The sequence below is a fragment of the Mesoplodon bidens genome (genome assembly GCF_964165515.1).
Source record: "Mesoplodon bidens genome assembly, chromosome: 4".
NCBI classification, from domain to species: Eukaryota; Metazoa; Chordata; class Mammalia; order Artiodactyla; family Ziphiidae; genus Mesoplodon; species Mesoplodon bidens.
The window spans coordinates 104,373,588-104,385,389 of record NC_138160.1 but is presented as its reverse complement, the minus strand read 5'-3'; the positions used below and the strand labels follow the sequence as shown (position 1 = coordinate 104,385,389).

The window sequence follows — 11,802 nt, the reverse complement described above, 5'->3', positions numbered from 1 at the left end:
TTCTGTGAACAACCGTTCTTTCTAAAACCATTTTCATATCCCAGCAGTATTACCTGATAATACTTCTATATGTAGTTCTTTCTTTGGTTACGATCCATGTATTCTTATGAAGTAAATTTCCTAAGAAAATAATATGTGGGTCTGTATTAGAGATGGTCAGAGAAGAAACTAGTTATCCCAAACATCAGCAAAGCTTTATAATTCAATTTATTTCTCTTCTAGAAGAAAGGTTAGCTTTTAACTCTACTAATCCAATTCTATCACAAAAACCTTTAAAACTAAACAAAAGCACATCAAATAGGGTACTTATGACCTCTGTTTTTACCTGAGTCCAAAACATTTTTCAAATGTATTCGTTCACTATATTAGTGATTTCCAATAATATATTCACATTAATAAAAGTCTCAGTAATAACAATGTTTTCTAATTTAAAACAATTAAGTTTGCCTTTATACTCTATTTTGTTTTTCTCACCATGACTGCAGATATCTAGATTGCCTGTGCAGAATCCATTCACTCTCCTTCTGGTAACAATATCCTCATTTTCTTTTGGGGAACATCCCTTTCTACCTTATTTCTCAGTTCAGTGTGTCCTCTGAAGATGGGAGAACAACATTCCCTGGGTCACAGCAGTTGGCTCGAGGGTGGGCATGTGAACCAATGAAGGAATAAATGTCAGTCTTGGGATTTTGCTGGAACTGTTGAGAGAAACCGTTCTTTGTTTTGGCCGAGATTATGGCAGAAGTCTGAAGCTGCTGGGTGGTCACTTTACCATCACACATGAAGAATCTCCCTGACAATGAAAACAGCAGGGTAGGAAGCAAAACTGAGAGATACAGAGAAAAACAGACTCCTGAACTTTGCACCAGGATCAAGCATGCCTGAAGCTACTCCTATCACTGGACTTTTCAGTTAAATGTAATAATGTGCATGCCTATTGCTGAAGCCATGTTAAGCTTCTGTCACTTGCAAAAGCAAAGGGTGCTAATGCAACTATACAGTCATTCAGATTGAACCCTAATCTTAGGTCAGATATTTCTAGATAGGGCCTTTAACCCATGCTTAACTTGGTATGTTTCATCTCCATATCTTATTCTTTCTGAATGGTGGTGCTTAATGGACACACATGGGCTTAGTGTGTGCTGCTTTGACTTATCTTACCTTTGGCATCCTTCAGTAAGCAGAGCACCATTTTGTAAAACCCCTTAAAGCACCTAGCACAATGATGAACTGTGAGATACTGTCACAGATACATGCTCTTCATCTGGAATGATATTAAAGTCATTCACTTAAAATTGGATTTAATAATATTTCATTTCTCTGATCATAATATGACTTCATTTTTGAAAAGGAATGAAATGATTCAGCTTGTTTCCCTCGGTTTATTAGTGGCATTAGTTCTAATTAATTGCTCTATTAAGGAGTTCAGAGAAGTATAAAAAATTTTTTTTTAACTTTCATTAAAGAAAGCTTAGATACTTCCAGGTATGCACTCTTTACAATAGGGTTCCAACAAAGCAAAACAAAATCAAAAAACACAAACGAATATTCCTTTAGCTCTGCTTTTCACATTTAGTAAATTAAATAAACTGAATTTTTAAAATTCCTGTCTTCAGTAAGTGGCATTATTTTACCCATATTAGAGGAAAGGGGAAAGAGCAAGTTTAAAAAAACTACCTTTATTTTTTATTTCTTTTTCAGTTACATACTTTTAAACAGGGATGTGTTTCATTATTCAGACATTCAGGCAATGTTGACTTCATTAGTGTTGACAGAAAAGAAGCATAAAAATGCAAAACATTGTTGGCTTAACCTGAACATACCTGCATTACCTATTATTGACCAGTTTGTGTTGCCAAAAGACTTATTCCTTGGCATTAAAATGGAGCACTTAAAAATATTGCTAAAAAGCAAATGTCTACACACTGGTCTTTGCAGCAAATAAGGGTATTTATAGTTTTAAAATATTTTAAGTCCATAATTGGATTAATATACACACCTTCTTATGTATAAGGAGTTCAGATCATATAAACACTGTACAGTCCAAAAACCCTACTGAGAATAAAACTAAACAGGCTTATGATAAGAAATACAGATATCGCATGTATTTACAAATATCATAGACACACAAATTTGGTCAAATACTGTAAAGAAAGAAGTGGTTTCACATTATAATGGCCAAAACATCCATCTACCTTGCTCAAAGCAAACAAAAATAAAAACTCAGTATGTAACTCCTGTAGTTTAAGACATCATGACGGTATACAAATAGATAAAATGGAAACTGTTGACCAAATTATACAACAAGTGTTTTCTAGGCTGAGTGTAGGTCTTTAAAATCAAGAACTTATAAAGATCATTTATAGATTCAGAGCAACAATGATAACGTCCTGATTTGCGGTATTCATATGGGTGCCTAATTCATCAAAAACAATGCACTGAACTTTTGGCTAATGAGAAAAATAAATTACAAAGTACAGTTAAATTCCTGTAAATGCAATAATGTCAAAAATGTAGATTTATTTACTTTAATTACATATTTTAAATGTTACCTTGAGACAATAAAAATAAATAAGCATGCCCGGAGGCACACACTTAAAGACAACAAGAAGGGGCTGAGTGGAAGGAGTAAGCAACAAGTTCATAAATGAAAGGTGAATGTGAGATTTGAACAACATAATTATCTTTCTAGCCAGTCTTTTTATCTTAACTCTCCTTGCAAATTCTGGCTAGTAGAATGTGACAAAAGTATACCTGTGTCTTCATGGCTTAAAACAAAGCATACTTGAAAAGTGGAATGGGTTTCCTTTTTTTACAGAACCATTACTTTGTTCATATGCAGGCACTTCAAAAGACTATGGGGACAAAGCACCTGACCCATCCTCTCCAAAATAGTTTTCAATCATCAAAATTATGCTAAAAAGTAGGAAAATTCCAGAGAACCAGCAAAGTTGAATACAAGAGACTAATGTGCGCAGAGGGCAATAAAGTGACCCCGTTTTTATTGCTGAGGGTCTTTTTTTTAAATCAAAGCGCAAATAATTAATAAACAGACACCATTGTGTGGCACATCCAAAGTTTTCTGCTTAAGGAGAATGTAATCGTTCAGCAGCAGGTTTCAGTGGGATCTCCTTAGACTTCAGCCTCATAAGATGTGGTGAGATTCACATTTATTCCTTCTCCTTAGTGTATTTTTCAAAAAACTCCAACATATATCATTTCTCAAAGTATTCATTTCTTGCTGTCTAACATACATTACTATCTGGAAGCATAAAGTTACATTATACAAATATTTTGCATTTTTAAAAAATAAGCGCTTTTGCCACTTTGACAACACTGTACTTCACATAGTGGTGCAACAAAAGCAGAGCTCATATTTACCACACTACTTGTGATTCATTTTACCACTACCATCTGCCAAACCCATAGAGCTTTTTCCTCAGTACCTCTGGGCAGTAACTGTACCATGATTTCACAGAGAGAATGTTAGTATGACTCATGAATAGCAGTACCGACAGTAACAGTGAAATCAATGCAGATGTCACACAGATAATGATCTTCTCAAGGGATAACTTCTTTTAAATATTTGGGCAACTCTGTTTTCTCTGTTGCATTATCCACTGGGGAGAAAATTCCTCTTTGATTATTCTCTTACAGAAGTTATAAAAATCAGATTAGGTATATAACTGGTTGACATTTAAGATACTGTACTGCTTTCTACAACAGGAGGAGAGCTTCTGAAAAATGTTCTACAGAACTGTAATTCATCAATACCACCTCATTGGTCCATTCCATTCAATGATGGGCAAAGCACTCATGTTTTGACAAAACTTTAAAGCTTCCATAAAAGTTAAATTAGAAAAAAATACGAATGTAAGACAACCACAAAATGAAGCATGAAAGTATGACATTTTTGTTTCTAACAGTGAGTCCTTGAAAATATATGTGGTCACTACAGAGATGATTTTAATCACAAGACAGCAGATGAACATGTAAGTAACTCCCCATGATCTGTCTGTGTCCAGAGTCATTTGTGGCGCTGTATGGTTTTCCTTTTCCTTCGTTTGAAAAAACAGCAGCACCTGCAGATGGAGGGAAATACTCCTTTTATTATAAAAATACTAAATTGTTGCAAAGTAAGGCTGCATCTATCATATTAACTTAAATGTCATAGAAAGCCACGGGCTAGTGCAACATAAACAGTGAACATACCAGTGAAGCATATATATTAGTGAAACGATGGCAGAGTTGTTACTATCATTTCATCAGTGTGCCTTTTTAGAATAGCAAAACATTCTATGCAACATTAAAAGGAGCCACTAAACTGAAAAGGCTCTGCACGAAGACTAACTAAAAAGCCATAAAGTTCTGAACCCCAACTGATCCATCACATTCTATTTTAGATACTAATTTCTGGCAATGGCATGCTGTTATATAAAGTTCATCTTATGTATTCTTTCCCTTTTTTCCTGGTATTCATATATGATTGTTGAAGCCATTGTTAGAAAAGCAATAATGAGCCTAATTTGGGGATTTTATTTTCACTAAGAATTAGTTTAGATTCCAAAACTAAAAAGATAAATCCCCAAAACACTCTTCAACAAACATTTTCCATCATATTTACGAAGTCGAAGAGAGAAAATACATTAAATAGAATAAGAATGCTAAGATTGGCACTTTTAATTCTTTAGAGGTTAAAGAAGGTCAAGCTTATCATAAGTTATTTTAATTAAGGTAAAAATATGCTTAATATTTAAAATAGCATAATCAAGGTGATTCAGTTTTGCAATTGAAAACTGATTCAGTTTTTGTAGTCTATTTAAGAAATATCTGGTTTTTACTCCTAGGTGGAAAAAACATAGACATGATCCCTGAGAGAACTAGTTTTTCTCACAGTAAATTCTCCTAGTCATGAGAAGATGCAACACATGTAGAGCAATGCTGAGGTTGGTATGAACTGAGAAAATCACTGATCAGCAACTAACAAAACAAATACACACACATGTATATATATTCTAAAAGTCTAGCGTTCCTTCAAATAAAGGTCTGGCCATTTCCCCCTTCCATACCTAAAAGAAAGTCAATCTATCAGAATATCAAAGTATCACATATAGAGAGGCTCCTTTTTTTTTCCCCCCACTGAAGTCCTTACAAAGATGTTCCTTTAATTCTTACCAGCCCACCTTCAAAAACAATATTAACTCAACATTTTCAAGCTAAGCATAAAATAAAAGAGACCATGGAGCTTCAGGTGTCCTATCCAGCAAAAGATCATGGAAGATGAAATAAAGGCTAGATATCATTATTTCTGTGAAATAAATGTAAACAAAAATCCACACTGTGCAGTTAAATTACATACTCTCCACTCACATTATCTTTAGTCAAAAATAATTTCAGACCATTTATTGGGATTTATGCCATAATTATGAAATCACTATGGGGCATTCAAAACCAAATTACACAATTGCATTTTTAAATTGCATTCAAGTAGTACATAATGACTAGACCATGGAATGTGAATAATTCAAAATTGTATATATCAGCTGATAAAGATTCAACTAGAAATATGTGCCGTTATCAATCTTGACGGGTTTTACTCTTATTGAGGTAACTACCAGAAAGAATGGAAATAAATTACTCAATCAAGGGCCTTAAAAAGAGACACCACTGTAACAGAAGACTCTAGGCACAATATATTTTTCCTAGACTTAGAGAAGTAAGTCAAATTTTTCTGTTAGGTACCTAATACTTTCTCAAATCTGTTATGTATATTTTCTAAAATAAAAAAGCAAAACAAAAAACTACTAGGAGATAAAATCATTATTCTAAAAGGAACCTTTCAATTAAAAACTTAGAAAAGAGTTAGAAAATGTCCATATTGTAAAAAACAAAATATTAAAAAATTGGTATTTAAAAGAAAGACCAAATAATTAGAATATTAAATTTAAGAATATGGTCATATATCAATGGAATTTTATTGTTTAATATAAAGTTGTATTAACAATGTTCACTGTTCCTAAATAATGTCATTTGTCTTTTCAAATTCCAAAGTATATTCTTTTAAAAAGTTTTCTACTAATAAAGTGTTGTAAGGTATACATAAGCCTTTTGGAATGGGGGATTGAATATCATAGATGTCTTGATGAACAAGTTCAAGTCTCAGCTTTACCACACTTGAATTAGCACTTCACTTTGTCTGATTTATTTTTTACCATTAATCTGCTTTCAGTTCTGAGAGTTGAGTGCTTCCTATTTCCTAGGTAATCTTTCCTTCCATTGTGTAAGTATTGTTGAACACAGAAAACTACTCCAAGCATTTATTTAAGATTAAATAAGATCTTCAAATGCATTATAATTGTAGAGAACTTTTAAAATCAAAAGCAATCTAAAAAAGACATCTATTTTTTAGAAATAAATCCCACTGAATAGAGTATACCCTTGAAATAGATTTGCCATTTGCCCAAGTAGAGCTGGCATGCTATTAAACTGACTACCACCAGAGGACAGCATTACTTTATGCAATATGAATGCATCCAAGTACAGAGAACAGAGATGCTCTCAAAATATGATGTACTTACAGCAGTTAAGAAGGAAATTGATATTAACCGTGTGGCTGACTTCTTAAAAGTCATTATCAAAACAGCTGATTTATAGTCTTAGTGATTAATGAATTAGGTCTCATCTCAATTGCCCTGGGCACTCAGTCTAAAACAGTTTCTCGCATATGGCCACTCTGACACATGACCATGTTATTTTCCTCTCAGTACATAGTACTAATCTGAATTTATTTTATTTATTTATTTATTATCTACCTCCACACAGAATGTAAGTTTCCTAAGGTCTTGCTCACAGATACATCCCACAAATGGGCACAAAATTGGTACTCATTTAATACCTATTGAATTAATGAATGATTTGCCTCATAAATGCAACTAACTTCTAGAGTAAGAACCTGGTCAAAATTCTAAAGCATGTTCTAAAGCTAAAGTTCTTACCCTTGGGCCACAGACCCTAGTGAAACCTTACAAAATACAGATTTTAGTGCCCGTGGAAGCTTTTCTGGAGAGAGATGATTTGCACCAAATTCTTAAAGGACTCTGAATCACAAGAAGCACTGCTTTCTAGATCCAACTGCCAGGTCACCCTCCTGCGTCTCCATTTGAAATATGAGGTCTCGTCCTGGATGCAATAAGCTGACCACTGGAGATACTGAGTGGACACCATGTCATCAGTTCACACGACAGCAGGCAAATGCGTAAAAAGAAACCATGTAATTTTAACTTGGTACAGTTGGGGCGCAGGTGGTATCGGAAACAACAACTGCAAGTAACAGCACAGATTCTAGGAATCAGCACATAGAGAAGTTTTCACAGATGACGTGAGCAAGTTATTTTATCAATAAATTAAATTATCTGGTCTTAGAAAATAACTCACACCTTTACAATTTTCAAGGATATTTTCTCTCCTTGCTGCTCAGTGGCTACATTTTCTTATCCACTATTTCATACCTCATGTGGGGTCTCCTCAGATCTAGGCTACTGACAACTACCTTGGGGAAAGAATAAGCTGACCAGACATTTAAATCATGTTCTTGTCAATGATTCTCTTTTTCTTGGCTCTTTCTTGATTATTCCTTGTGTGGTTCCAGTGAGCCAATACGCCCTCACAAGTCAGGTTCATACTTCTGACCTGATCATTTGGTGGCTAGCCTAGAAGCTTTGAAGCCACATCTCTAGTCTTAAATCATTTGGGAATAAATGTTAAGTTCTGCTTCTGATGAACATTAAGGCTGTTGCTTGAAATACTGTTTAGGTAGGAAATAAGAAATCATGATGGGTCAATGTCCTAAACTCTGTAGAAAACATAGATGATAATAGCCAAGGTTTTCCTATTGACATCACAGCACCATTTCCCGTTATTGATTGTCCTTTTCTTCTTGGAGAATATGGCTTGTCTTCCTGGATTTATGTCATATACTTTCTTCTCAAAAGTCTACCCAGAAACTGAAGCATGTTCCTCTGTCTGGATCTGAAGTTTTGGGGTTTTTTTAAATTTAAAATAAAGTTTCTTCTTGATTTTACATTCTTTTTTTTTATCATTTTTACTGCAGTATAATTGCTTTCCAATGGTGTGTTAGTTTCTGCTTTATAACAAAGTGAATCAACTATACATATACATATATCCCCGTATCTCCTCCCTCTTGCATCTCCCTCCCACCCTCCCTATCCCACCCCACTAGGTGGTCACAAAGCACCGAGCTGATTTCCCTGCTTCTCACTAGCTATCTATTTTACATTTGGTAGTATATATAAGTCCATGCCAGTCTCTCACTTTGTCCCAGCTTACCCTTCCCCCTCCCCGTGTCCTCAAGTTCATTCTCCCATTCTCTACGTCTGCGTCTTTATTCCTGCCCTGCCCCTAAGTTCTTCAGAACCAGTTTGTTTACGATTCCACATATATGTGTTAGCATACAGTATTTGTTTTTCTCTTTCTGACTTACTTCACTCTGTATGACAGTCTCTAGGTCTATCCACCTCACTACAAATAACTCAATTTCGGTATTTTTTATGGCTGAGTAATAGTCCATTGTATGTATGTGCCACATCTTCTTTATCCATTCATCTGTCGATGGACACTTAGGTTGCTTCCATGTCCTGGCTATTGTAAATAGAGCTGCAATGAACACTGTGGTACACGACTCTTTTTGAATTATGATTTTCTCAGGGTATATGCCCAGTAGTGGTATTGCTGGGTTGTATGGTAGTTCTATTTTTAGTTTTTTAAGGAACCTCCATACTGTTCTCCATAGTGGCTGTATCAATTTACATTCCCACCAACAGTGCAAGAGGGTTCCCTTTTCTCCACACCCTCTCCAGCATTTATTGCTTGTAGATTTTTGATGATGGCCATTCTGACTGGTGTAAGGTGATACCTCATTGTAGTTTTGAGTTGCATTTCTCTAATGATTAGTGATGTTGAGCATCGTTTCACGTGTTTGTTGGCAATTGGTATATCTTCTTTGGAGAAATGTCTATTTAGATTTTCTGCCCATTTTTGGATTGGGTTGTTTGTTTTTTCGATGTTGAGCCGCATGAGCTGCTTGTAAATTTTGGAGATTAATCCTTTGTCAGTTGCTTCATTTGCAAATATTTTCTCCCATTCTGAGGGTTGTCTTTTCGTCTTGTTTATGGTTTCCTTTGCTGTGCAAAAGTTTTTAAGTTTCATTAGATGGCATTTTTTAATTTTTGTTTTTATTTCCATTTCTCTAGGAGGTGGGTCAAAAAGGATCTTGCTGTGATTTATGTCATAGGGTGTTCTGCCTATGTTTTCCTCTAAGAGTTTGATAGCGTCTGGCCTTACATTTAGGTCTTTAATCCATTTTGAGTTTATTTTTGTGTATGGTGTTAGGGAGTGTTCTAATTTCATTCTTTTACATGTAGCTGTCCAGTTTTCCCAGCACCACTTATTGAAGAGGCTGTCTTTTCTCCATTGTACATCCTTGCCTCCTTTATCAAAAATAAGGTGACCATATGTGTGTGGGTTTATTGGATCTGAAGTTCTTAGCTGTCCCTACAATGACTCACTGGCTCATCCTCCGGTTGAGGGACTGTTGGTACCTGCCAGACCCCACCCACTTAGGACTCCAGAACCTAGCCTCTCCTTGTCTGGTTGATGAGTATACCGAAAATATCTTTCATGACATCTAAACTTTAGTGCATTGACAAAGGATTTTTCCCCTTAAAACTTGGAGTGTAATTTCATTTCTCTAGGTCTCTCGATTATAAAAATGAGAAACTGTTTGGTTAGGCTAGTAAGTTTAGATCAGAGAGCAAGACCATGTAACTACTCTAACTAAGAACTTGCAGACCCATCCTCACCTTCAATTTCTTCCTCTCCATCCATGTGCAATTAGTTCTTCAAGTCTGAAATGACTTTTAAAATCTCCCCACCCTCTCATGCTGGCTTAGTTCATAACTTCTTGTCTCCACCACGGCCAAGAGCCTTTTAACTGACTTCTAGTGTAACACCCTCCTCTCTCCAATCTGCCATCCAAACTTCCCCCATCATAATACGGCCATGCCCTTTTCCTCTTAAATCTCAGCAATGGTTCTCCACTGTCTGAGGCATTAAGTCCACACAGCTTTTAAAATTTGGTTCCAACCTATTTTTACTCTCCTCTCAGTCTCATCCTCCATCAGCCTTCCTTACCAGGCAGCCTGTACTTTAGGAGGAAGGAAGGAAAGGAGGGAGGAAGGAAGGGAGGGAGGGAGGGAAGGAGGGAATGGAGATTTTCTGCAATCTGAGGAACCCCAGGAAGCAATGTAAGTCTCAAACTGCTGAATTAATTTTCTTAAGATTCAATCTGATTATACCATTTCTTGGCTTAAAACCCACAGCATGCTTTCTTGTGCTAAGAAAGATCATGTCCAATTTATTTATATTTTACCTTGCTACTAAAGGCCCTTGGAGATTGGGCACTTAGCCTATCTCAGTTCCCATTAATATATTCACACTCTCTATGTGCACAGGTTACTACTCAAACTAACCCATTCTTTCCTTGCTCCACAGTGTTGCTCAACCTCTTCTTCTCTCTGACCCCCATTACCTTGCCAAATCATACTCATCTTTGAAAACTACTGCAAATGTATCCTTACCCACGAAGACTTCCTGATCTTCAGCTAGAAGTGCATACTCCAGTCTCTGAACTCCATACTGCTAATCCTATAATACCTTGCTTTAGACCAGTGATTCTCAATCCTGGTTGCTCCTTAGAATCGGCTTCAAGGCATTTTCAAAATACTGGTAACCAGACCCTACCACTCAGAAAGTACAGCTTAAGTATTGGCATATTTTTAAAACTCCCCAGATGATTGTGATATGAAGCCAGGGTGAGAACCACTATGTAAAAGTCACTGGTGTACTTACTATCTTCTCTAATGGAACAAAAGGGCTTTGACTTATCTTTATAATCATCATATTACCAAACACACAATACTGTTCAGTAAATGATGGAAAGGGGGAAAAAAAGAGAAACAGAGAAACAAAGGAAAAAAGATGACTTCACAATACTTAAAAACTCAATAACTAAACTTAAAGGAAGCCTTGTTCTCCTAAATTCCTGGAAGAAATGATGAGGGTGCTATCATTTGTATCACCTGCCTTAAAAAAAAATTCTCCACTACAGTAAAAAATGGTAAGGCAAAATCTCATTACTAATTAAGGAGCCACTTTATCTTGGGGGAAGAGACTATTTTCCATCACTTGGAAATCATACATTTACCCCATGAGGTACTATTCTAGGAAACATGAGACTCTAGAATATCCGTTGTAGAATACATTCTAGTAATGAGATGGGGTGAGAAGGATCTCTGCCAATCAGAGGTAAGAAGAAAAGAAGGAAGTAGGAAACAAATTCTGAAAAAGAATTCTAAGGAGGTCTCTAGCTACCCATAAAATGGTGGAATAGAGAAGAGAAGCATTAGATGCAATTCAGAAAAAGAAATCATGCTCACATTTCTTAATCACAGACTAAGAGGATATAAGGAATGCAATAATAAGCCTGTAGGAATGTCAGAATAACCCTGATTAAAGACAAGACAAAATGTGTGTTTTAAAAGAGTTTTTAACTAGTGGAGAGTTAGGGAAGTTCTGAGGATTTCTGTAACCCATCTGGAATAAAGCTTCACTGAAATCATGGATTGCTATCCATTTTTCTAAATAACTGCTTTATTCAGATATAATTCACACATCATTAAATTCACCTTTTAAAAGTGTACAATTCAGTGGTTTTTAATATATTCA

The 11,802-nt window shown here is 35.6% G+C and overlaps 1 protein-coding gene across 9 annotated transcripts in view; it reads right to left on the bottom strand.

Annotated features, from left to right (window-relative positions):
• Positions 1–1,659: 1,659 nt before the first annotated feature.
• CSNK1G3 (casein kinase 1 gamma 3) overlaps positions 1,660–11,802 on the bottom strand; it is a 126,876-nt gene continuing 116,733 nt past the window's right edge. For all 9 annotated transcript variants that reach the window (XM_081231417.1, XM_081231418.1, XM_081231414.1 and 6 more), the window contains one exon: positions 1,660–4,082. In XM_081231417.1, coding sequence (XP_081087543.1) covers positions 4,028–4,082 — 55 coding nt within the window. In that variant the 3' untranslated portion in view covers positions 1,660–4,027. The remainder of the gene's footprint in view (positions 4,083–11,802) is intronic.